We start from the raw sequence: 26,474 nt of genomic DNA on the forward strand, positions 1-26,474 counted from the left end.
AGCCCGAACACATGCGTAGCGACACGTACAAAGCAACACCACTGACCACCATAAATCCAGATTTGGAAGGTGTTTATTATATGACGCCTCGGCTTTCCCCAACGTCCTGACGCCTGCCGTGTGCTTCAAGCGCGGTGGGCCCATCCCAGGCAAATTCTGTAATATTGTCCAGGTCTTGTATCGTTTAGCATGAGCGACGGTGCTCGGTATGTCTGTCATCATCGCTCGACGCGCTTGTACTGATTGTCTGACTTAGGTTGCGGCAGTCATGGTATAACGCGCTCTCGGAATCCGAAGAGTACTTTCGAACACTCCTGAAGTCACCTTCCTCGCCGGAATGGAAGCGCATTGTAACAACCTCTGATACCTCGAAGAGAGGCAAAGGGAAGTCGCGAGCGTCTGCAGCTCCGGAACTAACGGACGTGATCGTCCATCGGAGGACACTCAAGTCGGGAGACACGGTTTACAGGGCGGTACTGGACGTGCCGACCGGTGATGAACCAGTCGTACTTGACCCATGGAAGTCGGTTTTGATCACTCCGGAACTCAGGAAGGAGTGGGATCCCGCGGTGGAGGGTGCGCAACTCCTTGAGATGTTGGATCCTACTACTAGAGTGTCGAAGACGAATTTTACGCTCGGTTGGCCTGCAAAGTGAGTTATTCCTGACGCTAGGAGGCTAAATTGTCAAACTCTTCTAGTCCTCGAGACGCAGTCACCATTTCACGAACCTTCCACGACGCTACGACCCTCATGGACATCTCTACGTCCCTGCCCCGCTCGATCGACGAACCCGCATACCTCAGACCCTCGCCTCCCTATGTTCGATCAGATGTCAAACGTGAATAGTGTGAGCTATCGTCTGCGAGTCATCACTGACTGCACTATCCATAGTGTTTGCCTGGTGCATCCAATACCTAACGCAAACGCCAGCAACAGATAGTAAGCCTATTCCTGCCAAGCTGCGTATCACATGCTTCTGGCAGCATAACTTCAAGGCAATGTGGAACTTTGGGTCCGCTGCTGGCCTCTCTCAAGAACTGGCAGCAACGGTACTTGGTCTATACAAGACGGTGCGGGGTCGAGGCTCTAGGGTGCCGCTATTGCTTGGCTACGGTAATGGCGTTGCTGTCGAACGGATCCGCTTTGACGTTGATCGCGAGGCTCTGACTGTGGACTACTCTATCGTCCCGGAGGAAGAAGATCATGGGACGCAGTCAACAGACCTTTCCCAGAGCTTGGACTTGCATTCGCTCAAAGAGCATCGTCGGCTAGTCCGCGCCATTGAGTGCGCCCTGCCAGCATCACAGGGATGGGACGTGCAGCTAACTACGAAAGCGTCTTCGGAACGCGTCAGCCAGCTGCCGTGGACCGCTGAAGCTGTACGCGATGGGAGCCCGGAAACAGGAAACCAGCTGCCTGAACACGAGAAGTTTTTGTTCAGAGTGAAGCACAGTCCGCTCCCCGACGATCACTCCGTCTTGAAAGTGAAGGTCGTCATCGAGATATCTGGACCATCCCGCGGGCTCCGGCTGAACGGCGTCCCGAAACCGATAGAGCATATTGAGGAACGAGATCCCTCGTCGTACTACATGTCGCAGCAGATTTTGCAGGATGCTTCTAGTACAGCAGATCTCAGTTTCCATACAGCTTCTACCAGTAGCACTTCGCAGAGCACGGCTTCAAGCTCTGGAACGACTACGAGGCCGCCTCTCAGTCGGATGCCCAATGAACGTACGGCAGCCGCGGAGAAAGCGATTTTATCTCAAGTCAGGCGGAAATATATATACTTCTCCTCTCTTCTGCAGGAGCCCGAGGCGAAGTGGAAGCGGAGTAAGCATCACGTTATAGTTCACAAGTAGTTATTTTATGACTTTGCTGTAGCTACCGAAGGACGTGGCGTCGAGGTTACCCAGCTAGACTCCATAGACCCGACTTTAGTGGTCTATCGCGCCGAAGCCACTTTTGTCGGTGTTGGTCTATGGGATCTATTTGGGGCGATTGTTACCCCTGGCGCTCGAGTCTACTGGGACAAACAGCATGAAGATGCTGTGCTCCTGGAAGATGTCAACGAACTCAGTGAGCTGTGGCATGTCAAGACGAAGCCCGCATGGCCAGTAAAGTGAGTAGAAGGTGTTCAGCCTGTCTCTGTTAATGCTGACCTTCTGTCTCGCAAGTGGACGCGACTCTGTCCTGCTGCGCACCGTGTACAAGTCCCCCAGCACCATACACGTCTTTGCGTTCTCGGCAGACAATCTCCATCTCTTTCCCAACGTTCCTCCCGTCGATCCCAATGTTATCCGAACGCAAGTGGACCTGCAAGGGTGGGCCATTGAAGCATTGTCCCCGACCACAACGTTAGTGACCTTGCTGGAGCAGTCCGACCCCAAAGGCTGGTCGAATAAGACCTCCATCCCTCAGCAAATGATCACTGCTCTCGCCGGTATTGGGGAGTTTGCCATCAAGTGCGGCGGTCCTCCAGCTGCGACACGTCTGGCTGGTGCCAAAGCCAACGATATTCGGTACGATCACGAACGCGGGAGTTTCCGCATTGAGTATGAAGTGTCCGAGAGTCGTAGGACAGGTGACACTGCTTCGTCTAATGCTACAGAGAACGGAGCCAACACGTCTTCGAACATACCATTGCCTGTTGTCGAATGCGAAATCCGGTGCGATATGGACACCTGGGCACATTCTCTCGACATCGTCGTGGACCCCCCGCCGCAAGCTATCTCATGTTTACGACGCCATCGACTTTCTACGAACGGAGGAGGTCTGTGGCTCACGATATCTCACGATGCTGTCTTTGCTAGCGATGATCGAATCCTTGTCATCATTCGTAAAGGCCCAGGCCGGGACAAAGGAGTCGTGATGGTTAATGGAGCCAAAGCCATCGTAGACGTTGAAGAGCTGCCTGAAAGCGAGGTCAAATCTCTGACGAAGCAGAAACGTGTCAAGCCGGCTCGTATTCCGCTGGATCAGCCACCTGTCGTAGGTGCAATCCGGAGACGGAGGGCAGAGTGGGACGGGGATGGAGAAGGCGGATCTGGCCAAGGCGGTGCTAGCGGGGATGAGAAGGGGTCAACGTCTCCGTCAGCTTCCAGCTTTACATCCGCTCCGAAATTTTCTAGCCCTCTGGCTAGGTTCTTCACGATGGCTGTCGAGCAGGCGACCACTACGACGCAGCAGGCTGTCGCAGCTATTTCGCCCGCCACGGCTGGAGGGGATCAAGCAATGCCTTCTTCATCTAAACCGCCTATGGAGCACGCTCTGGACGCCCTCTCGCACGTCCAAACCTTTTATTTAAACCCCTCCGCTGATGGATGGGCGCTGATCAGTGAGAAGGGTTTTCCTGTCCATCGCAAGATTATACCGGAGATATCTACCACTATACCCGTCCACAAAGGTGAGAAAGTGATTGAAGGTGTCTCAGCGGAGGAGATAGCGGCGGTTGTCACTAGCTATGGATGCCGCAAGCAGTGGGATGATCGCTTCGACTCCGCAGTCGTCTTTGAAGAATACGGAGCACGGTGTCATACTGCATTCTTGGTCACGAAAGGTGGTTTCCCATTCCGCGATCGTGGCTTCTATGTAGCTTCGATGCTGGCTCGTACCTCGCCGAAGACTCCCGTCTCCGCCTCGTTGTCTCGTCGCAACTCCGGGATTGAAGCTGAACAGGAGAGCCGTGCAGCTGTCCTTTGCGTGACTACATCATTTAGCTCTGACTCAATGGCGTCTTTCTCTCCTGCGAAGTATAACCCTTACAATCTTCCCGTGGGCCGGTTCTTTGTCGACGCATGGATATTGGAGACTCTGGATCCCTACGCGGAAGAGAATTACGCGATTCCTTCGACGAAGTGTACACGCTTGGTAGCGGCGGATTACGCTGGCTCTATTCCGGCTGCTGTGAACTCGATGATAAACGGGATGCTGCCTAGGTCGATTCTCAATCTGGAGACCTACATGAAGGGCATCTCGCCGTTGCCCTTCATCCGCCTACCACGCGCGGGCCTCTTCATTTCTGAAGAGAAGCAGGATGAGCCCTTCAAGGAGAATTCCTGGAAATTCATTCGCCGCGACAACAATCGCATGCTTGTGACCGCTGGGTATACACCGGAAGAGCTGGTATACAACAGTGTCATTACTTTGTCCCTGGGATATATTCCATCGACGGATACGCACGACACTTCGGATGACAGGACGCCGAGACCTAGTCGGATAGGGACGAACCCTATGCCAGAGGTTAAACATGGCGCTCATAAGTCGGAGGACTTCACTAGATCCGCCGGTTCCTTGGGACGGTCGACGCTGGCGCCATCGTCCCGAAGCGGTTCGCGGTCCCGGGAAACGCTCAGGGCCACAACTTCTGCCTTCAACCTCAGAGGAGCAGCTAAAGCACCCTCGGACTTCTTACTCGCCGAGGTTATTGTTGACTCGAAGACGTACCCCAAAGGTTATGAGGTCCGGGTGAGCTCTACTCTCAGAGACTTGAAGAAGAAATACGTTTCTAGGTCGCCAGATAATAATGGTGTCCAAGGTGGCGACCCTCAAGCTGTAGTTGTTCCCGTGACAGCTACTGTTCATGTCTTGCCTCAGTCGCCCTTGCATTCCGCGGGCTTGCAGGCCGAGCGCCCTCCGCAGCATCTCGTCCGTTTAACGATACCTACGGCGCAATTCCATGTTTCGACGATACAAGATCCGTTAACTGGTGAAACCAGAAGTGCGCCGCCGAGACCTCAGTGGTTGCTTGATTTGGAGGAGAAGGGTGCGGTCTGGAATGTAGAGGTCCGCCCGACCAGCGCTAGCGGCAAGCGTGACGGTATGATAGTGCTCGTGAACGGCGCTGATGTGACAATCGCCAGCGAAAAGGAATCGCTGGCGCATCTGGGGAGAGATGAGCTGCAGAATAACCGCATTTCGAAGATGAATATGCTCGTCAGGTGAGATCACGGTCTCACGATGCTAACGCAAACGTTTTCTGAGACCCGTTGTTGGCAGAACTTCCGAAGCTGCAGATCAGATCCCGGAGGAGCTTCGACAGCCTATCGCTGTTTCGGAGCACTTGTATGAAGCGGCTGTCCTGGAGTCATTAAATGCTCCTGAACAAACTGCTGGTCAAACGGGCGACGCGAATCCCAAGCCGGATGATGACCAGGGTGCTACCGGGAGCGCTAACGTGAGCTTCTGTCTTCAGAAACACGTGTGTGGGGAACTTATGACATATGTTGCAACCTTGCAGATACCGCACGGGAACCCTGCACCTGAGGGTGACACACCCAGCGCTAGCGCGAGTGGGGGGCTGCTAGGCTTCTTGAATTCTTATCCCAATCCGTTGGCGCGGTTCACTTCCTCGACTCCGCGAACACCTCTGCCTGAATCGCCCTCGTCTGACCTGCGAAAGCTGCCTGGCGGCTTCAACGAAGCCGACAGACCACTGGCTCTGGCGACGCTGACGAGGACGTCGGGGCGGACGTACCCTCTGTCGATGCTGCTTGCTGTGGCTCTCATCGCCTTTCTGCTGGGCTCTTTCCTGCGATCACTGCTTTCTCCTGCAGACTTCATTTACGTGGTCACGGATCTCAAGGAGGTGGATGAATCTACAGTTGGGTGGCGAGAAATCCGACGGCTTCTGGAAATCAAATACCTGATAGGAGGGTGGGATTTCCAGATAGCTGTTGTGCGACGCCATTGAGCGTCCTCGGCAGTCCAGATACTTACTCTAGTAATATTAATGCTTGCGTGCGCACTTGCTGTCGATCTATTAGTCTAGCACACGGTCCCGTAGTAGGATATGTATCTAATGTGTACTGCAGCGCGGTGGAAGCGGAAGTTTCTCAACTCGCCGGCGACGCCACAGCGGGACAGAGGAGGACAAACTCAGCCCGCCGTTTGCCGCGTGTAATTCATACCGAGTCCGAGCCCTCCGACAGATTCCCAGCTGGTGCTCTCCAGTTGGCAGCTATTCGGGTCGCTGCCCATCATCGCCGTTCTTCCCAGTTACCCTCAACATCACCGCCGCCGCTGTCGCAGACGACGACGCCCACCCGCCCGACGACGCCCCGCTCGTTGCCCAGCGCCAGATCATCCTGCGTGTATCGCATTCCGACTCAGAGACACAGCCTGTCCCCCGTATTTATCGGCTCTCCACGTACCAAACTCTAAACAACTCTCCTTGTTATCTACCCGATTCTCTTTGATTTGCTTCCGCGCGGTCAATTGCAACGTTTACGGCGTCGAACACCCTCCGTCCTCGGCCACACATCGTCGATACTTACACCCCCGTCCTGATCTCCCGCTCTTTCCCTTCGCAGTCTAGCCATGAGCTCGTCGACGCCGTCTGGTTCGTCGGGCCCGTCGCAGTCCGACTCATCGCCCGACCCGCCGTTGTCCTGGGAGGGTGACAGGATGTCCGTTTCACCACCTTTTCTCGCCCTGACCACGCTGAGCCGCCGCCTTTCGTAGGTTCAACATATATATCCATGACTACTGCACCAAGAGAGGCTTCGTCAAGACCGCTCAGGAGTTGAAGATCGAGGCTGCTCTCACGGATATAAACCACGAAACCCCGTCGCCCCCAATAAACGCCAAGCAGGGTCTATTGTTCGAGTGCGTGCTTTCTCGGTCCTGGAGGACAGCTAGTTAATCATGCCACAGATGGTGGAGTGTTTTTTGGCAGCTTTTTAGTGCAAAGAGTTCAGGCCAAGGGTCCGAGGACGCTGTCTTGTACACGCAGGTTAGTGAAATTTCCTTTGTCCCCTGCTTCTGATCCTGAGGACGTGCCACAAGCACCAAGCGATCCAGTCCGCCAAGCGAGACCGAGGTGTCATCGGTGGCCCACCACAACCCAGATTGCCCAATGGCGCTCCCGCTCCCCGGCCGGCCGTCGCACTCGTTCCTAACAATGTTGCTGGAAACGGGCCCGCACCTGCTGGTCACGGTCATCAGCCAGGGCCCTTTCCGGGCTCTAATAACCAGTTGAACGGTATGACCAACGGAACGACAGCGACCGCTCCGTCGCCCGCTCAGAGTGGCACGTTCACGCCAATGGTGCCCAACCCGCGACCCATGGGCAGCCAGCAGCGCGGGCCGAACGGTATGGGCCCTTTCCAGTCGCCGACCATGGCGCACTCGCCACAGAATCCTGGGCAGCCGCATCCGTCGGGGCAGATGAATCAGATGGGTACACCGCAGATGGGGCATATGAACAGAGGTGGCATGCCCCCACCCAATGGCACGCAACCTGGAATGCCGAACTCAGCGCACCAGACGCCTCAGCCGCCCTTTCGTTCGCCCAGTCGACCGTCCACGCCCGGGCAGAACTCGATAACGCATGCCAGTCCCTCGATGGCTGCTCGTCAGACTCCGAACCTGGCCCAACACGAGCTCATCAACAATGAGTTTCGGCAGGTTCCTATGCAGGCCCTCCCACAGCTGAAGCAGGAAATCGGGTTGGGTGACAAAGATCTGCAAGCATTCACGGTACAGGATAAGGTACGTGTTTCCTTTTGCAGTCGGTCCACCAAACACTCAGTGTGTTCTAGCATAATATTATCCAAGCATGGCGAAGACGCGTTCAGAAGCCCCCGCAAGGACAGCCCAATGCAGTTGCTGGACCATCCGGCACTCCGATGATGGCTCCTGGCAATCCTAGACTGCAACCCAACCAGCAGCAAGGGCAACCGCAGGGGATGGCGCCAGGTCAGCAGCGGCCTATAAAGCGCAATAGCACTTCGCCAGCTGAAGAGGTAGTACCATTGTTTCAAAGGAACCTCGCTCGTCTAACTTCTACGAATAGCAGGATTCTTTGCTACGCACAGATTCGTCACCCCCCGACCGGAAGAGACCACGGCGCTCTCCCAACCCGGAGCATCAGCAGCAACAGCAAGGACAGCAGCAGCAGCAGTCACAACAGCCGGCCATGGCTCCCTTCCCGCATGCTCACCCTCAGGGTGGCGGTCCTGGTGGGCCTGGTGGACCGCAGCATATGCCGAACGTGCTGATGCGACCCCCACAAATGGGCGGGCCGCCGATGGGCAACTTCCCCGGGCAGCCTGGTATGCCGAACATGATCAATAATCCTGGGATGAACATGGGTATGGGTCAGATGGGTCCCGGTGGGATGAATGCGATGAGCCCTGGCATGATGAATCATCCGCAGGGTGGAATGGTGAACCCAGGCCCGGTATGTTTCTTAATAACATGCGTTTGTTTGCGAAATACTCATCGCCGCATCCAATAGCACTCGCAGCAGCAGTACAGGCAAACGATGCATAATCTGCACAAGAGCAATCTGCCACCTGGGGCGTTGAACATGATGCCAGGCCAGAATATGAACTCACCGCATTCCAATGACCCGTTATTCAACAATGCTGACGGCGGTCAAGGGCAACGTCAGCCCTTCCCGGGCGGCGTCCCAAACAACCGAATGCAGGGCCCGAAGGCGGGACAGATGCCGCCGCCCCCTTCGCCGGCCATGAACGGGATTGGGAAGGGGCCTCAAGGAGGGCCTAAGCCTGAGGGAGTGTCCGAACAGGGTGCTCAGAATGGTCGACCGGAGGGCTCGCCCCAGAATGCTTCGGCTGGTATCGGTCAGGGGCAGAACCAACAGCAAGGGAACCCTGGGCAGCCATCGACTGCACCACCAACACCTGCTTCGAACGGGATGACGGCCCCGTCACCGTCGCAGATTCTGAGCAGCAGTGCGCCTGGCATGAACCCGTCGTCGGGGAACTCGACAGACTCTATGCCCAGTAACTTGTTCACCACGGATTTCATGAGCTCGATGGGTTCCATGAACGGGGGTGCGTTTGACGACATTGATCCAGCTATCTTTGGGGGACTGAGGGACACGGACATCAATTTTGAGCGGGACTTTGGGCAATGGTTCAATCCGGATGACGTCGCGTTGGATATGACCAAGTAGGTTGGATGGGCATCTTTGCGACTGCGGCCGTGGGTGGACGGTCATATCTCCTTCTACACTTCTTTGCTACTCCAGTCTATTGTTTCAGTTCTGTGTCTATGTTGTTGTCTGTCTGTCTACCTTCCCACCTCGCTGATCTGTCTTCTTAATTTTGGATCACTTTTGCTATTTATTCAAAAGGCTGGAATAGCGGCCGTGCATTTTTAGTTAATCGCATAGTTCTCCTGCGTTGTTCCCTTCCTTCTGGCTCTTTACTCTGTGTTGTGCGGTGCGCCCGTCGTTGTTTGTTCTACTCTATCTTGTCATGCTGTACAATGCTTTGAAATCCTAATCTCTGGAAAGGACTTTATCTGCTCCCCAGTTGGGACGCGTTAGCCATGTCACAGGTGATCGTGCGACCGTGATTATCACAGAAGTGCTAAGTAACTCGCGCCACAATGCGCCACAATGCCAGGAGACCCAAGGGTTGGTATGTACGACGGGGAGTCACGTAAGGCACGCTTCCAAGGCGTGCAGCGGACATCACGAACTAAATAGGTCGGTTATTGGTAGATATATCCTATGTAATCCCCATACAACAAGAAAATATAAAGATGTACTGCCCGCACATGCATCAACCAGATTGCGATCTATCAACTAGGGTCCCAACCATGCAGACGTGAGGAGCGTGACGACATGCATTCGTAAGATATCGACTGGGGTAAAGTCAAAGCTAGACGGTGGGAGACTGTGCTCGGGCGAAAGGGTGGAGGGGATGGACAGACAAGAGGGGGGAGATGAATATGACCAGCAGATGGATTTTCGCATGCTTCCTCTATAATCCCACCACGAACACCAGCGCCGTAACGGCCAGCGAAACGACCGCCGTCTTCAAGCCGGACGCGCCGCCCACCATTGCTGCACCCGAGTCTGCCGAGCCGTCGGTTGCCGTCTTGTTACCGGCAGCGGCACCGCTGGAAGTGGGCGCGGCAGCATTGGTCGCAGCACTCTTCGCCGTGGTGATCTTCGACGACGCGGAGGTCGTACCGGAGGGAGCGGAGACCACGACCGTGGAGCCAGAGCCAGCAGAGGACGACCCCGCGCCAGGCAAAGCACTGCCCGGAACGGAGGTGTTGCTGCTGCTGGTGCTGCCTGAGGGCGGCGGGGTCGCAGACGAGGGGTCGGTCAGCGCACCGGTGCCCCAAGGGATGGCGGCGCCGCCCGGCTGCGACGCGTTGGAGGGGTCGACGGTCTTGCCGTTCGCGTCGGCGATGGCGAACCGGGTGGTCCAGGTCTTGTTCGGCGACGAGGGGTCGGAGAACTGGTAGAAGTAGATAGCAGCATTGGGAGTGACCTGGCACGAAGGTTGTTGGAATTACGCTTGACCAAGAACAAACGCAGGACTCACCGAAGGGCAGGGATAATCGTAGGTGTTGGTAGAAGTGCTCGTGCCGTCCAGAGTGGTCACAGCTATTCGGGGGCTACCATTAGTTTAACCCACCATAACGTAGTAGACGCACTGACTTGTCAGATGCACCATATTGAAGTTATCGCCGGTCATGAGCTCGATGGCCATGTTCTTCCACTGGCCAGTGGTGTCGGGGTCCCACGCAATGTGACAGGTAGAGCCTTCATTGAAAACGCTGCCGGGACCGGGCTCGTTTGGCGTGGGGTCTGCGCGAGCAACCAGAGAAGAGGCAAAAAGAGCGGTGAGGGCGAACGCGGTGAACATCGTAAACTGTGGTCGGCAAGTGTAAACGGGGATACGAGCGCTGTCAACAAAATGTCAGTAAAAACGCAGGTAAATCCAAGAGCGCTGAACACGTACTTTAAGCAGAGGAGCAGACCCAAGGCACGCAAAGGAGCGACAGGAGAAAAGAGAGGCTGGGTTGAAAAGCTGGGACCGTCGTCGTTGAGAGCAAAGGGCTATGTATCCTGTCGGCTGAGGGGGGCTGGCGCTGTACTAGCGCCCCTCGATATGGAAACCGCCCATGTGCAGAGCTAATAATAGCGTGCAGCCTCCCACAGGGGCATGTTTTGCCTTGCCTCGCGCGGTTGATGGCGGTGGACGGCACACAGCAATACAGTACGGAATGTGTTGCGTTCTCTACCACATGCGATGCTCGTAATGAGAGACGAGTTGGAAGCATACATGCTAGTACCAGGGCGGATAACCTTTCTGTACAACCAACGTCAATCAGGCATCGAACGGTTCTTCCATCGCAGTTCATCGATGTCGATGCACCCAACTGTGCCTGGTTTGTTCGCCGTACTATGTAGGGATATTCAATGGATGACTTCCCGTAAGCATTTAGAACGCGTTTTGAGCAGTTCTAAATCTCTAAACGCATCAAGCCGAGATGCCGTCTTGTCACGCTCCCGCTTAGACCAAGTTTTGATGAGGCTCGTCGAGCAAAAACCGTCTCTAAACTTTAAATCTAGCAGGGGGGGCCGACCCCCCTTTCCAAATCTCCAGACGACTCTAAACGCTCGCTTAGCCTCGGTTGAGGTCCGCGTATCAAACCTGCCATCAGCACCTGCTAAATTGAGCGATCCGCTCGCCATAAATGGAAAGCGACCTCATGGTCGTGACTTGCAGTCGTCGAGCGTTGGTCTGGCATTACGGATGGGAGGAACAGTTCTATTTTTCCATTGCACCGTGGCAGCGAGTGTGACCAGGTACGCTGATGGCGTTTAGAACTGCGAAATCTAGGATTTTGGCTTACGGGAAGTCATCCATTGTCACGACGAATCGTCTCGGCATCATGCTAAAGAAGAGAACGGCCGTCCACCTGACATGCATGTATACATGTATGGTGGTAAACAGCTCAACTGGGTGAGTCGTTCGGACGGGGCCTCTAGACCAGGCTCCTAAACCATCCGTCCTTAGCGTTCTCGCTCCTCCTTTACTAGGGCGCACGTGCAGTGTTATATAATACAAATCTATTTTTAATTTATTACCGGATACAGAACGAACAAGAGGAGGAGAACGCTATAGGACGGCTGGCACAAATGTCGTCGCCGAGATCCCCGAGGCTGACTAAGCGGACGGTGGCTGAAGCCTTTCAGTAGCGGTCGGCGGGCCTTCACGCAACCATTTACAACTTATTACCTTGGCATTTACCGCTCGGTGTACTTTATAGTAATGCAAAAATGTCCTAACTAAATGGTATACTCATGCAATGGTTATCAGTAGTACCGAAGGCTGAATATCCGGCTGAAGAGGCATAATGGCTATAGACAAGCCCCTCTGAGTGTCAGAAGTATACCAAAGGTATTTGCATTGGTCTTGAACTATTTTAGCACTTGTTTATATGTGTTCTGCGTGAGCTCAACGAGGTAGGTGTCGAGACGCTCTCTACATCACCCGCCAACCGCTGCTGAAAGGCTTCAGCCACCGTCCGCTTAGTCAGCCTCGGGGATCTCGGCGACGACATTTGTGCCAGCCGTCCTATAGCGTTCTCCTCCTCTTGTTCGTTCTGTATCCGGTAATAAATTAAAAATAGATTTGTATTATATAACACTGCACGTGCGCCCTAGTAAAGGAGGAGCGAGAATGCTAAGGACGGATGGTTTAGGAGCCTGCCTCTAGACCAGCATGAAGACGACGGATGGTATAATGAGAGTATCCATCCGCATCTAGATGGATGCTCTATTAGGTTACGATTACCTCAAAGCTAACCTTAACAGAGAGATCCTGTCAAGCATCGTCTGCAGAAACCTGCCACCACCTTGAGCTTTTAGGATTCGTAAGTAGGCCGCCTGCCCTGAGAGAGTAGACAGATGAGCAAGCAAAGGTCTAGGTATACAGACTACATACCAGCGCGAGCGATGCAGACGACATCAAGAGAAACCTCGGTCAGATATCTAGTTCGAGGCCACAATGGCTGCACAAAAGGTTGGATTGATATAGAGAATATACCTCCGGGTATCCTAGTGGAGTAACAGTGGACCGCGGATCCCCTGAAGCTCCGCAAGGACAGCCAGAGAGTTGATATGGCCGCCGCAAGCCCAGAATATCGCTATAAGGTGTATCATTCACGACACCTTGACCATTTACATCGTACGGGAAACCCTAGACCGGTATACGAGTTGATAAGAAACTGGGAGTATTGCAAGGCACCGCGGAGCACAGGAGTCCCTTGATCATGAAGCACAGGTACTGCCCATCATGCATGAGAGGGGCAGCAGCACTCCTCCGAGCACTCTTGCTAGGGGTTGCTAGATTGCGCGAAGACATGTTGTAGCTAGCTCATTGTTCCGTACGGCGCGAGAACGGTGCAATGAAGCCCCCGGAGAGGTATGAGACATGAAAACAGAGCTGACAACTTACGGGCATTCTCCTTTGAAATCCGCATGGGATTGGGGGAGGGAGGGTCCATAGCAGAGCATCCACGGATCGCAGTCACAATTAACGAGTATAAAGCCTGAAGGCCACACTCTCCGGAGCTGACGCTCTCCCGGCCTTGCGGCCACATTTGCATCGGAGGGTCGATGTCGCCGAGTCCAAAGCAACCTGTCCAGCTCGACATCCAATAGCAGCAACCACCGCAATTGATTTCCTTGATCGCTGCTATAGTCGACGTCAAAGGGCCGGTCCTCCAATGTGGTCGACTGATACAGTTCTCCCCTGGCAACCAATCTAAGTGTGATGGGAAGTCACAAGGCGTGACACGCTGCTCTCTTCCTCCTCCCTCTTCCTCTGCATACCGGCCTCCCTGCGCGACTGAATTCGATTCAGCGTCTTGAGATCGCCGGCAGACGTCCGACAACGACATTCTTTTGAATTACGTTCTTTTTCTCCTATTCGGTTTCACGTCTCCATCGGAGACCGTCAAACGCACGCTTAACCCAATCAAAAGCCTACTGATCCCACTGAAAACATAGACCAGTGCTGAACACCTTGGGGAAATGTCTTCGGAGAAACAGCTGTTCGACAATGTTAAGCTGGGGCGCCATGTCAAACGCGACGGCTTCGTGCACGTCGCGAAACGGCGCCTGAGTCCCCGAGCTGACGATCCGAGCGATGATTTCCATAACCATCCCAAGACGATTGACCTGGGCCCTGTGCAGCAGTCAACAACCACGTCGACGAGCACAACGAGTATACCCACTCGTGAGTTTTACAGACTTCCGCTCTATATCCGCAAGCTTAACGATCCTGTATCTGTTCCCCTAAAGCGACGCCGCCCAAGCCTGTGACCACGAGTAGCTTGACCACAAGCACCTCCACTTCTTCTTCCGTTTCGAAGCCGACCACCACCTCGTCCACAACCAGCGCCACCACGTCGGCTACCACCAGCTCTAGCACTACGAGTAAGCCGACCACGACGACGAGCACAACTCCGGTAAGTTACTTCGCGTTTTATTCTGGTCCGCGTGCATGAATTATTTGTAGGTTCAGACGCACACTTCGACCACCGCGGCCGCCGTGACGACTCCAGTGACCACGGCCAAGGCGTTGACCCCCACATTCGCTTCTACTACCTTACTTGCCCAAGCGTCTGCGTCCGCGTCGTCCACCTCCACTCCTGACGATGACAGCTCGATCTCCGGGGGATTAATTGGCGGCATCGCAGGTGCTATCGGTGGCTTAGCCCTCATTGCCTTGGTTGTACTCTACTTCCTGGTAAGTTCCCTGCATCTCCGCAGTCTCGTCAATATCTCACAACCAATCTAGAGGAGGAAGAGAAACGACGGCTATAACGAGAATGCTGACTTTAACCCCGACGCTTTCAGGAGCCAGTCAGTCATGCTGCCCGATGACGACCGTCCTTCCCGCCGCGGCCCCAGGCCACCGACCATGATCGAGCGGCACGTCGCCAACAGCCCTGCGACCCTGGGCCCGAACCAGTACAACTACCCCCTGCCGCCTCCCCCAGCTCAATACGCTCAGGGAGGATACGGTAATCCGTTCGGCAACCAGTATCAAATGTCGTTCAACCCTGGGGATGTTATGTCGCCTGGCCCTGGCCCCGGCTCGCCTTCGCCCCCTCCACCTAGCCACAGTCCGTACACGCCAAACACCGCGCAACCATTCTTTGGGCAGTACGCGCAGTCGCCCATCGCTTCGCCTATGACCCCAGTCGGGTACAATAACATTGGCCAGCCTGCGCTCTCCCGGCAGCCCTCTGGTGGATCTCGGGCTCTCATGTCGCCAGGCGGCCAGGACGATCACTACATTGACCTGAACCGCAGCAGCGTGACGCCCTTCCAGGCTCAGCAGTACGAGGAGATCTCCAGGAGGCTCGGCGCGCAGCCGTCGGACGGCATCGCCAACATCTCCGAGGAGGCGGAGGCCGTTCCCTCTCCCCCTCCTAAGGAAAAAGAGACGCCGTTGACTGACCCGGCCCTGCGCGTCCCTGCTACCCCCGCTCCGCCGTACAGCGACTATGACCCACATAGCGTTAGCGAGGAGCTGCCCGCCCCGCCTTCGCCCGTGCATACCTCCCACTCGAGGGTGCCATCCTCGCCGCCTTTGCTGCCGGAGATCGAGCTGCACAACAGGCCGTTCTCGCCGATGGACCACTCGTATGACTTCCCGTCGTCCGCGAAGGCGAGCACGTTTGATATCCCGTCGCCCAAGCTGGACGCGGAGTTCGCCGCCGCTGGTCCAGGACCGAGTGCCAAGGCGCCTCCGAGCCAGCTTAGGAACGTCGCGGCCATGAGGCCCGAGACGGTATACGACCCCGAAGACGCGTATGGCGGCATCTAAGGTGATGTTGCTGTGTGCGTCTGAAGTCACCCTTGATGGGTTGCAATGTAAATGGATCCCGAAGTGGTGTGTACCAGCCTGCCGCGAGCGGTTAGATTTGGTTGTCAGTGTATCCCGGCTTACAATTCCCCTCTGTCTAATCAAGTTCCCTCCTCTTCCTCTACCGTTCGCTCGCTCGCTTGCTTTTTACCCCTGTTTAATGTGCTTGGCAAACGAAACCGGTGTTCGCTGGGTCGCTGGGATTTGACCCCTGGGTTCGGGTTGTGTCGTTTCTCGGAGGTTCATTACGCTGTCTTGGCTAGAGGTTCCTCCGCGCGTGTACACTCTGACGAGTATACCTTTACTTTCCTGTCATACCTACTAACGAATTGTCGTCTATACCCCTTGCGTTTGATGACATATATATTCCTATCCGAGCATTTGTCTGCTTGGTCCATGCGCTTGGACAGGCGGACAGGCAGTCTCAGTTATGAGCTGATAAGTGCTACAACACCATGGCCAAGATATGCCTCCTAGAACTTGGTGAACAGGCAGGCCGCCGTGATGGGCTTAGGTTTGGTGATTTGTACAAATTACGCGTTCTCATTACCAACGTATCAGAGAGATTTCCTGAACGTCGTTGCAGTACATGCTGGTGCCTTTCGCTCGATATCCGGATTCCGGAGTAATAGTGATTTGTCTGCCAGTGTTAGACTACGTTATTCAGTATTCCTCCGCCGCCCGTGTCCCCGCTGAACCTCGAACATTGAACCGACCGGGATTTGGGCCCTCCGCCTCAGTACGTCCCTCGCTTTTTCAGTCCTTCGACGTCGCGAGAAGCAACCTGAAGCCACATAGTATTTCTGCTTGGTGGTTACAGTAACTTACAGAAACGTACACCTGGTTTCCATAAAGGGTCCGCGTGCGTATTATTAGCACTAAGCAGGGTATACTGCGCCCTTTCGTGTCCAGCGTTCTGCTTGCCCTTGTAGAAGTACTTTGCATCGACTCATCCTTTCGCTCGTTTTCACCGTTCTCGCCATTCTGCTCAGGTTCTGGAATCAAGGTTTATACCCTGCTGCAATTTAACGACTGCATACGATACATACCGCGCCGACGACTCTCCAATCCCCTACTTTATTGCTATTTTACTGCATGGCTCAAGCATTATTTGAAGATCACCCTTTGAAGGAGTACCTGAGAGGTATGTGCCTCTGCTGGCGTGCCACATGCAGAGACTGAAATAACCAGAAATTGGAGAGGATGTGCCTACCATGCCGGGAGGGAGCGCCGACTTGGGAGCTCCTTGGGAAGATGGAGATGATGAAGCAGCCGGAGATGACTTTGAACTTGATCAAGACTGGATGCCGCCCCTAGTGTTAAAGGCGCTAACGGTGAGTAACATGTACCGACGGTACCGCGGGGGAGGGAAGGTCGGCGTTCCTGCAAGTGATCATGCTCGCAGAGAACGATTTATGAGGAAGGGCTTTGCTCCTGACATTGGAAGTGACTGCAGTGTACTGAGCGAGGTTGAATTGATACGTTCAGCGTCTTCAGAGCCTGCTTTCATTCCCAATGTTACTTCTCCTGGTAGCCCTCGAATTTTGGGAGGCGACGGGTCTCAGCTGAGCAGAATGCTTTGCCGGAAGGAGTAGACGTCGCTTGCCTGCAGCGTCGGTTTTGAACCCTAGGCCTGGCTAGATTTATGTATGCGTACTAATCCTTCGTCTATGTAGGTCATCCAAGATCTACTGTCGTCACTGCATCCTCCATCCAATTCTCGTTTCGAGGAACAGTTCAAGTACGACGTTATCTCCTCCAACCTCCTCTCCGCCTCTCTACCCGTCCCTTCCTCTACGCGCATACACGCATATACCTCTCACGAAAACGTTCCGCGTGTACCCGGCCATCTTCAAAGCAATCGGGACACGAGCATAGACGAATCCCCATTCGGCGCGATCGACATCACAGACCCCCCAGCCTCTTGTGCTCAATTTCGTCAAGCACCCATCACAGACGTGGACTCAGCGTTCGCTGTCGCTCTTAGTCATCATCACTTGCCTCATATCTTGGTCGCTGTAGCCGCGGTATTAGGTGTATCGCGCTTCTACGCATGCGCATTCATTGTTTCCCTCTGCTCATTATATTTCGCTCTTGATCTTCGTCAAGCACTGCCAAATACCTCACCTCGTCAGGACCCAGCCACAAATGTACGTGTAGGTCATCGCAATGTACTCTAATCCCATACCAATTCCCCGCTGCAGGCTCTAGAAGTACTGCACGAACTGATCAATGCAGGGAATGTCTGGGACTCGGCGGTGAACGAAGCGTTCGGCATCGTCGAACTGGACGAAAAGAGGCACGAGAACAGGTAACCCTCACGATGCTAGATGTCTCCGCATATAATATTGACTCCCAGCAGTGCCTATTACAGCCCCGCATCGCCTTCGAGCCCGACCTCGCCCTTACGCATATCCCTCCAGACCACGCTGCACACGACGGCTTCGCAGTGCGATAACATCCGTCAACTGCTGTCCGCGCTCACGTGCCCGACGTCGCTTTCCCAATTGTCTGAGATGTATGCACCGCCGTCTCCGTCTGCGTCCCCTATGAGGCAGACGTTTGCTTCATCTTCCTCCGGGCGCCCAACGTCTTTTCCCGAGCGCTCGTTGAGGATGAGTAGGGTACTCGATGCAGAGAATGAGAAGGAGGCGAAGAGGGCTACTTGGAACGGGTCGTATACGTCCCTCGCGTTCTCCGGAAAGGATCGCAGGAAAGAGAAGAGAAGGTCAGATCTCTCGTCTCTGCTACAGGCTCCGGGTTCGGGGAGCACCAGCGCTCCTGCGACGCCAATGTTGGCGGAGGTGACGGAAGAAGATGCGACTGAGCATGACCAGGACGGGGACGCTGGTGCTGATGCTCATCCTCCCAGCTTGGATGTCAAGCCGGAGGAGGAACCCGACCTTTCCGAGGAATATTTCGGCAAGGACGCGCTAGGCTTACGAAGGAAACGGAGGATCCGAGGACTTAACTCGGTCCTTGGGATGTCCACCCCTCCCTCCTCGGCACCGTCATCGCCTCAGTCCCCCCGCTATCAGAGCGATCCTCGTCCCAGGACGATTTCCCTCAAAAACGAAAGCCGCACAAGGACGACGTCACTCACCAAGCGGAGATCGATGGCTAACTTATCTACATCCCTTTCTTCAGGCTCGCGCTACACGCTCCTCCCAGCTTCTAGGCACCCCCTCTCGCTCTCGTCTATCCAGACCTCGCTCCACAGCGCCATCGCCGCCAAGCGGTACGCCTGCGCGCACCTGCTCGCGCTGCGCTTCCGGGACGACGACGAGGCGTACTGGGAGGACGTGCGGAGCGTCGTGGGCCTGCTGAAGAGCACGTTCGAGGACGCCGCTGAGCGTCTCGCGGAGGCGTGTGAACGGCACGCGCGCGAGGGCAGCATGAGCCCCCTCGGCGGTCACTCACGCGTGGTGAGCCTCGAGGAGGCGCCCGGGAAGATGAGAGCCCGGGAGGAAAAGGAGCGAACGGCGAAGGTGAAGGAGGAGTTGCTCGGGGCGCCGTCGTTTGCGCCGATGCCCAGCCAGCTGACGCGGTTCGCGACGCATGTCGATACAATATCGACCGCGCTGACCGATGCGCGGGAGCAGCTGGAGGAGACCATGCTCGCTTTACGATCTCCGGGTCATCAGGTCCCCCGTGAAGACGAGGAGACAGCAAATGATGCTCCTGAAGGTCCACGAGAAGCGCACCCCGCGCTGCAAGCGTATGAGCGCCTCCGGCGGGAGCTCGGTCTGGCTCTTCGAGAGTGTGAACGCGGGAGGGAACGCCTGCTCGACATCCTTACGCCCCGGCGCCATGCCGGTGAGGATACGGATGGCGATTTAACAGACGAACTGCCTGCGCTTGGGCCGGACGTCGGGAGCGATGAGTCCGACAAGCACGACTCCTTGACGCCTATCATCGATCAGGGAGCAGCAGAACTCGTGGCGGTGGTCGACCCGGCGGACGAGGCGCTGGACGACGCTACGTCGCATTTGCTGCTCGGCACTTCGTCGCAGCATCTGCCCCCGCCCGGCGTCGAGCAGGTGTTCGAGAGCGATGCCGCGGAGCGCATGTCGTTTACCAGGGAGAAGTCGAAGCTCTCAAGAGAGGAGCGGATACGACTGATGAAGGAGCGGAGGGAGAAGGCAGGCAGTCTCTACCTGGGCCCCTCGAATGTCGACTCTTTGGACTCGCCACCGCCATCTGAGAAGTGGGGACCTGGAGGGGATGTCGTCCAGGAGCTCAAAGACGTCATATGGCAAGTCGGGGAGAAGCGGCGGAAGGTCAGTGAGGGTCGTAAGGCTTCGCCTAGTCTCCAACAGGAGACGTCTTTGCAGAGTTCAGCACCTGGGACTCCCGCTGATGAGGTGCGGACACTGTCGTAGAGTGTGTCTTGACGCCACGTATCGTATACTTATATGCTATTCTTACGCTGTACTTACTGTTGCTGCATAATTGACGCTCTTACATGGCTGCACGTCGCCTTCGCTGAACTCCAGAAAGAATACTGAGGCGAAGCGTGTTACGTGAGATCACGTGGGTGTGACTACCGCGTATAACGAATGCGCGTTGTGTTCGGATCTGTTCGGATAGCGTGAGCGTAACTTGGACTTGACCTCGACCATGTCCGTACCCGCCCTCGCCCTCGCAAAGCCATCCGAGTCACTGCCTCAATGCGACCCCCACCTCATGCCGTTCCGTATCTCGTATTCTGGACCTGCACCCATCAAGTCGTATTTCATGATCAAGCCCGCATCGAGCTCCGTTGGACAAGAACCTGACGATGTGGCAGGCAAAGTCGCGAAAGCTGAGACGCAAAGCGCTGTAGAAAAGGATAGCTTTGCGCATCTCGGGGGAGAGTGTATGGACGTAGACCAAATGGATCTCACGGGCGATATTCAGGAGCCCTCAGCACCAGAGCCTTTATCCAACGCACCGTCCAGCTCTAGCAGCTTGACTTTGTGCGATAAGGGGGAACAGAAACGCTCAGTGGCGGCGTTTCGTGGACGAACTGTCCACGGACTCCAAGTCACTTTACCGGACGGGTACACGGGAATTGTACTGCGACCACCAGATGCGTCCGGCAAAGCGAAGGAGAGAAAGGGCGTCGCTCCGAAAGCAACCCCGACATCCAGGACTACACGGAGAGGGCATAGCGCTGCGCGAGAACACGGACATGAATCAGAAGAGACTGATGAGGGCGCTTCGTATTTCGCACAGTTGAACGCTCGTACGCTGACCCCTACACATGTATTCCCCTCCTTCACATTGTGGCACCCTGATATTCCCGTCGACGAAGCGAGAGACGAGTACTGGCGCTCACTGCAGGAATGGGTAACCCTGAGTCATGAGGTGCGTTTGCCTTACGCTGCGTTGCCTCTGACCACTAACAAGCTCTGCGAAGATCCATGCGTGCGATTGACACCTTACTCATACCACATATACATTCTGCTATCGGCCTGTACATGAAGATCGTACGACTTGAACGTGGTGCGAAGCTACGCTCTGCTCACTTGCAAACACTTCTCCGTGAACGCTTGTGTCCACGCAGGTCATCAGCGTTCTGTTCATGATATAGGATTAGCCCCCCTGGCATTGCATGGCCCGTGAGATACGCTGATGGCAGGTACACTGCATCCCGAGAGCTATAGTATAGCGAGCTGCGCATGCGACCTTGTAACATCGTCCCGTCACAATGATCGACGACTGGTCCAACGTGTGCCATGCTATCGTTGGCACAATCAGCACTGGAGGGACTCTGGCTGGAGTGTACTATGCAGCCACGGTTCGAAGAGCAGGGATAGCACCACGTCAGCCTCGCAGCCGACTTCCCGATGACTTGGTGCGCTTGCATTGCATGTATGCGGCCTGTCAAGCTGAAGTGGTGTCCATCTCTTATTCAGGAGATGGGCGGCATGAGTCGATCTTACTCTGTACTTATCCCAGTCCGCTCGCAAGCTCGCGCCTTCCTCCATCCAGTCCCTAAAAAGGAAGGCGCGTGCGTTATTTGCGGTGGCACTGGTAGGGAGTCCCTAACCCTAGGCTAGTAACCCATACCAAACCCATACTCTCCGACAACCCATACCTTTTCCGGTCCACGGACTGCTATGGGTTATGGGAGAGTCGACTGTAGAAAGACCCAGCAGCCGCTTCAGCTCTGCGTTCGGACGATATAGCGCCACTGACTTTGCTGCGACTTCGTTAGTAACCCGGTCCTCTCTGCCTTGTCACACCCTCCACTTCGTACTGCGAAATGAGCAAGCTCCCCGGCGAACTTCCGCCAGACTTCCAGTCGTTCCCCAACTTTCCTCAGCTCAATAAAGCCTACCGAATTTGCCTGGATCTAGAGAGGGAAATCCAAGAACAGATGACTACGTTCGCTAACTCTGCTGTCCAGACACTGGAGCGTGACATGATCGGTTGCCGCATCCTCGGTTATCTTCTACACTATGCTCCAAGCCCCATGCACGCTACCAAGTTTGCAAGGAGGTTGTGTCTTGCCGAGGCGAGAACGCGAAGCTACTGCAAGTGGGGGAGATGTATCTCAATCACTACATCCGAGCATGTGAATATCTCATATCTCTCTCACCCCTTTCAGCTGTGTACGTTTGTCTGTTCTCCCAGTTCGCTCGAGTAAGGGTTCGGTATCTACGCCTTCACACCATGCCTCCCGACCATCGTTCGATAGCCTCGCAGACATGATCAAAGCTCTCTTGAAGGAGGCCCCACAGAATCACGCATCCGCCAAGTCCAAAGTAAGTCATATCATCCCGCACCATGACCCTCTGTAATTTCGTCAATTTCTGGAGGCCCTCGTCCGCGACAAGTTCCGCTGTATGATTTCAGGGATCTATGATATCACGTCTGCTGAGATGAATGAAGAGCTCGCGTCTAAAGCCCGGTACGAAGGAGCTCGTTTCAATTACACCGAATGTGCCCACATATTGTCTGAATCAACCAATCGGAATATCCAAGATCCGCAGAAGGGGGAACAGCTCGTATAGAATGGCAAAATGCTCATCTGGATCTTTCTCCAGGCTGATTATGCTGCTTCGGTCTTCAGCATCTTCAAGACCTTCGGATATCCAACAATATTGGACGAGTTGAATGGTGATAAGGTTCATCGTCTGCAGAACGTCTTGACATTAGAGGTCGGCGTGCACCGTCACTCTGATGCGTTGAAGATATGGCTCACCGCAACGGTATGTGTTCATGCGTCTTAACCTCGCGGATAACAACACTCGGATAACCAGGGAACGGAGAATCGATATAGGGTGGAAGGCGGTTCTTCGCTCTTTACATCACAACTACCCCAGTTCGTGACGTTCACGACGGACGACCCCGACAATCTCCCCCTTCCGTCACCACATTATCTAGCACTCCACGCCGCGTGTGCCAAGGTGGCCCATCTTTCCGGTGCTGCAAAGTATATCGACCAAGTACTGTCCGACCTCGAAGGTGCGCTGGTGCTGTCGGAGGACGGTAGCTCCGCGGAGCTTCTGGAAGCGGCTCTTCCTTCACGCTGGGCGCCGCTCTCCTATTTCTGTATGAGTTGCATTGACATGGAGTTTTCTGGGCGCAGCGTGTAGTGTAGTGCCAGGCCAGGCCTATGTTTTACAGAATATAGTTGCTATTCGCTTTGAGAGGCAATGTCCATGTCGCGCCTACAGACGACATACTGTTCGCCGGCTTTTGCCTTATCGGGTGTCGCAGATGGTTTTGTGTACTTCCGACATTAGGTACTGGTTTCCCCAACACCAACCCAGAAAAGATTCTTTCTTTCGAGTGAGACTACGATCTCTGGCCTCATCACGATACAAATATGATAGCCAGGTCATTACGCGTATCAGCCTGGCACCGCGTCCTGCACCAGGCCGAGGGGGTGCTCGACTTGGCGGACAACTACGCAAATATGATCAACATGCCTTGGGACTATGTAATGGGAAGACCGCTGCACGACATCACGCCTCCGTAACCGACTTTTCCGCTCTTATTCACCATCACCAGCCTGCCCGTGCCGCGCCTACTCCTGTACCTCCACATAGTTCGCTGCACCGAAGACAACATCGTGAACTACCCATTCACCTACACAGCACCGACCACTTACCAGGGAACAAGCCGACATTCCCATGCTGATCCCTCCCCTGCCACCAATCCTCGGAAGCGGCTTCGATTTCCGTGATGCGATCGCCCTCTCTGAACGAAAGTTCGTTATCCTCAGCAGCTTCGTAGCTAAAAGGAACGACGTCGTAAGCCGCTATCAGCGTACAGCGCGGAAGGACACGCACTCGTATAGGGCAATGGCCACGACACCTGCGTCGGCCGCTGCCGGCCCCGGTTGGGGCTCAACCTCAGGCGTGGGCGGCCTAGGCGGCTCGGCCGGGGCAGCAGGCGCAGGAGGCTGATTACCGGTGCATATTAATTCTCTAGAAGTCACATTACGCGAGCTATGGACTCACAGGAGGAGGCGGAGGCGGAGGCGGCGGGGGCGGTGGCGGGGGCGCCGCTGCTTCCTCTTCAGCAGCTTCTTCTGGCTGCTCAATAATCTCTACATAATTGGCTGAAGGGGCCGTCAGTAATCTGCGCACGAACAGGCCTACAGCAGTGAGAGCCTACCGGGGAATAACCCGCTCTTCGACCCGCCATCCCCCACGCCAGCCCACCATCCCTCGTCGATTTGTTCAATCTGCTCAATCATCTCACCTTCGGTCAAGTTCATTTCGTTGTCCTCCGTAGCCTTTGGGAAGCTTAATACACCGCACAGCATCCATAGTTCACTGCTTCGACGCACCTCGTAGTCGTACAGGACCACAGCACAGATACCTTGACCGCGCTGACTACTGTGAGGGGGCGCTGGGGCGGGCTCTTCCACCGCCGCTGGCTCTGGCTCTGGCTCAGGTTCGGGTTCCGGCTCAGGCTCAGGTTCGACACTGAGGGCGGCCATCTGGCACCGAAAGTCAGTCCGCTGCTTCCTTGAGCAATCATTCGCCTTCTTACCTGAGCCACTGGAGGTGCAGGGGCTGGAGGCGGTGGCGGTGGCTATATAGGCATCAGCACCAATATTGCACTAGCAAAGGCAGTGGGCCGTACGGGAGGGGGTGGCGGAGGAGCAGCTTCCTCAACTTCCGGCTCGGGTTCTGGCTGAGGTGCGGCAGGAGGTGGTGGAGGCCTCGTAGCAGCTGGCGGATGCGGAGGCGGCGGGGGCTATTGCGTGAATTAGCTCGCAGCCAGGAGAAGACAGAGAAAGATCGACCACTCACAGCTTCCCACTCGTCCTGTTCCTCCTCCTCCTTGCTCAGGATGGCCGCGCCCAGCGCCCCCGCGCCGACACCCCCAACGGCTGCCGCCACCGTTGCGGGGCTTGCAGCGGCGGAGGGATGCCATCCCGCGGCCTTGCTCCGTACCTCCTCCTCCTGCGCCTGCTTCTTCGCCATTGCCTGCCGCTCGCTCCACGTGAGCTTCTTGCCGCCGCTCGGGGTGGGGGCAGCGCGTTGGTAGTTCTGCTTCTGCTGCTCCTCCATCGCCTTGGCCTGCATCGCCTCGAAGGGGTTCTTGAGCTTCTTTGGCGCGAGTTTGATGGGGGTGTAGGCAGTGCCGACGGGTGCGATGCGATCTTCCTCGGCGGGCTTGGTCGGCACGTTGGATGAGGTTACCGGGGGAGGTGAAGAAGGCTAGCGATGGCATGTAGTTAAGATACGCATATCGTAGGGGAACAACGTATCATAGCACTCACAGTGGGACGGGGAGCACTGGATACAGCAGGTGGTCGCGTCGCAGCTGGAGGGGGCGGGGGCGCCGCTGCAGCGGCCGGCTTGGCAGGCTCCCAGTCATCCTCTGGAGCCTTCACGACGTTAGGGGCTGGGGGAACCGCGCGCGGTGCACTGGGAACGGGTCGCGCAGTACTAGGAAGGCTGGGTTTACTCGCAGCAGGGGCCGGCGCGCTGGAGGCAGGAGCGCCCTTGCGGATGGCGGCGATGTCGGGCCGCCCTACTGGCATGTAGTTGGTACCGACGGGGCCGATGGGCTCTAACTTCCGGGCTTTCTCGTTCTGGACGGAGTATTTGGCCCCCGAGGCAGCTTCGACACGAGACATGATGAGCGCAGGCTCGACATCAGCCTTTGAGGGCATGGTCAATTCGCCTCTCCGCAGCAACGAAGGCGTGGAGACGTACTTCATTACGCGCGTTGATAACAACATGGGTCCCGCGCAGGAAGTTGGCCACAGAGCTAGAGTGCGTATGGAATAGACCCTTCTTAGCTACCGGTACACCTTCACCACACCAATTGATCTGCACGAATTTTGGAAGCTTGCTCTGTCGATTCACGTACACTTGTTAAGCACTACATCTGAGTAAATATCGGGCGTGCAACTTACATTTGGATCTATGACCCTGGCGAAAGCGTACTGCATCCTGCCATCGGAGAACTCCTCCTGCAACTCCTCCAGACCGCCATCGCCTGTCGCTTGCACTTTCAGGTCATTCGTGCCCTTGTCATAAGTGAAGATGGCCCAGTCTATCCCTTTTGAGTTGAGGACGTCTTGATACGCTTGGTAAAGGTCCTTGCTGGAGAGATTGACCTGAAGAGACATGTCGGTCGCTCTGTCCTACGCGTGATCTTCCAAGTACCAGTCATTCAACTTGGAATTTCGGGGAGAACAATGGATCCTTACTTTCGCCTTATGCTATCGCTTTATACCGCGTCGAACCGCGCCCGCAGCTCGCTGTTGTATGCGATGCAGTAACGGTGACGAGGAGCAGGGCGATGACGGTGCGGAGGCAATAGCGACCGCGTCGGGACTTGTCCGACGGCTTTGCCTCCGG

At 55.6% G+C, this 26,474-nt stretch overlaps 8 protein-coding genes across 8 annotated transcripts; 6 read left to right on the top strand and 2 right to left on the bottom strand.

The window, feature by feature from the left end:
• The first annotated feature begins 130 nt into the window (after positions 1–130).
• On the top strand, positions 131–5,844 carry GLOTRDRAFT_59300 (uncharacterized protein). The gene is made up of 8 exons (XM_007866767.1): positions 131–206; positions 257–652; positions 700–839; positions 893–1,831; positions 1,883–2,120; positions 2,176–4,938; positions 4,997–5,174; positions 5,238–5,844. Exons 1-8 carry the CDS (start codon positions 190–192, stop codon positions 5,688–5,690), a joined length of 5,124 nt encoding a protein of 1,707 aa, XP_007864958.1. The 5' UTR covers positions 131–189; the 3' UTR covers positions 5,691–5,844.
• A 1,310-nt stretch (positions 5,845–7,154) lies between these two features.
• On the top strand, positions 7,155–8,921 carry GLOTRDRAFT_115545 (uncharacterized protein; the record flags this gene model as incomplete). Its single annotated transcript, XM_007866768.1, has 4 exons — positions 7,155–7,489; positions 7,540–7,743; positions 7,794–8,180; positions 8,238–8,921. Exons 1-4 carry the CDS (start codon positions 7,166–7,168, stop codon positions 8,919–8,921), a joined length of 1,599 nt encoding a protein of 532 aa, XP_007864959.1. The 5' UTR covers positions 7,155–7,165.
• A 400-nt stretch (positions 8,922–9,321) lies between these two features.
• On the bottom strand, positions 9,322–11,009 carry GLOTRDRAFT_137993 (uncharacterized protein). The gene is made up of 4 exons (XM_007866769.1): positions 10,729–11,009; positions 10,425–10,672; positions 10,309–10,370; positions 9,322–10,254 (listed from the first exon to the last, which is right to left on the bottom strand). The coding sequence occupies exons 2-4, from the start codon at positions 10,630–10,632 to the stop codon at positions 9,736–9,738; spliced, it is 789 nt and encodes a 262-aa protein (XP_007864960.1). The 5' UTR covers positions 10,633–10,672; positions 10,729–11,009; the 3' UTR covers positions 9,322–9,735.
• A 2,559-nt stretch (positions 11,010–13,568) lies between these two features.
• GLOTRDRAFT_110699 (uncharacterized protein) lies at positions 13,569–16,033 on the top strand. The gene is made up of 4 exons (XM_007866770.1): positions 13,569–14,016; positions 14,082–14,248; positions 14,299–14,529; positions 14,581–16,033. Exons 1-4 carry the CDS (start codon positions 13,812–13,814, stop codon positions 15,613–15,615), a joined length of 1,638 nt encoding a protein of 545 aa, XP_007864961.1. The 5' UTR covers positions 13,569–13,811; the 3' UTR covers positions 15,616–16,033.
• A 514-nt stretch (positions 16,034–16,547) lies between these two features.
• Positions 16,548–20,133, top strand: GLOTRDRAFT_137995 (uncharacterized protein). The gene is made up of 5 exons (XM_007866771.1): positions 16,548–16,798; positions 16,846–16,988; positions 17,331–17,804; positions 17,859–17,965; positions 18,017–20,133. The coding sequence occupies exons 1-5, from the start codon at positions 16,750–16,752 to the stop codon at positions 20,034–20,036; spliced, it is 2,793 nt and encodes a 930-aa protein (XP_007864962.1). The 5' UTR covers positions 16,548–16,749; the 3' UTR covers positions 20,037–20,133.
• Positions 20,134–20,269: 136 nt separating this feature from the next.
• On the top strand, positions 20,270–21,174 carry GLOTRDRAFT_137996 (uncharacterized protein). The gene is made up of 2 exons (XM_007866772.1): positions 20,270–21,003; positions 21,056–21,174. The coding sequence occupies exons 1-2, from the start codon at positions 20,275–20,277 to the stop codon at positions 21,071–21,073; spliced, it is 747 nt and encodes a 248-aa protein (XP_007864963.1). The 5' UTR covers positions 20,270–20,274; the 3' UTR covers positions 21,074–21,174.
• Positions 21,175–22,277: 1,103 nt separating this feature from the next.
• Positions 22,278–23,240, top strand: GLOTRDRAFT_40661 (uncharacterized protein; the record flags this gene model as incomplete). Its single annotated transcript, XM_007866664.1, has 4 exons — positions 22,278–22,406; positions 22,461–22,649; positions 22,689–22,853; positions 22,905–23,240. Coding segments are annotated over 4 exons (819 nt in total), but the record flags the coding sequence as incomplete, so codon positions are not given.
• A 434-nt stretch (positions 23,241–23,674) lies between these two features.
• Positions 23,675–26,400, bottom strand: GLOTRDRAFT_137997 (uncharacterized protein; the record flags this gene model as incomplete). The annotated part of the gene is made up of 13 exons (XM_007866773.1): positions 26,324–26,400; positions 26,027–26,268; positions 25,824–25,964; positions 25,385–25,768; positions 24,912–25,322; positions 24,742–24,855; positions 24,649–24,690; positions 24,443–24,595; positions 24,268–24,388; positions 24,111–24,211; positions 23,940–24,052; positions 23,759–23,883; positions 23,675–23,700 (listed from the first exon to the last, which is right to left on the bottom strand). The coding sequence occupies exons 2-13, from the start codon at positions 26,240–26,242 to the stop codon at positions 23,675–23,677; spliced, it is 1,947 nt and encodes a 648-aa protein (XP_007864964.1). The 5' UTR covers positions 26,243–26,268; positions 26,324–26,400.
• Between the last annotated feature and the right edge of the window lie 74 nt (positions 26,401–26,474).

The sequence above is a fragment of the Gloeophyllum trabeum genome, assembly GCF_000344685.1.
Source record: "Gloeophyllum trabeum ATCC 11539 unplaced genomic scaffold GLOTRscaffold_00005, whole genome shotgun sequence".
Classification (NCBI taxonomy): domain Eukaryota; kingdom Fungi; phylum Basidiomycota; class Agaricomycetes; order Gloeophyllales; family Gloeophyllaceae; genus Gloeophyllum; species Gloeophyllum trabeum.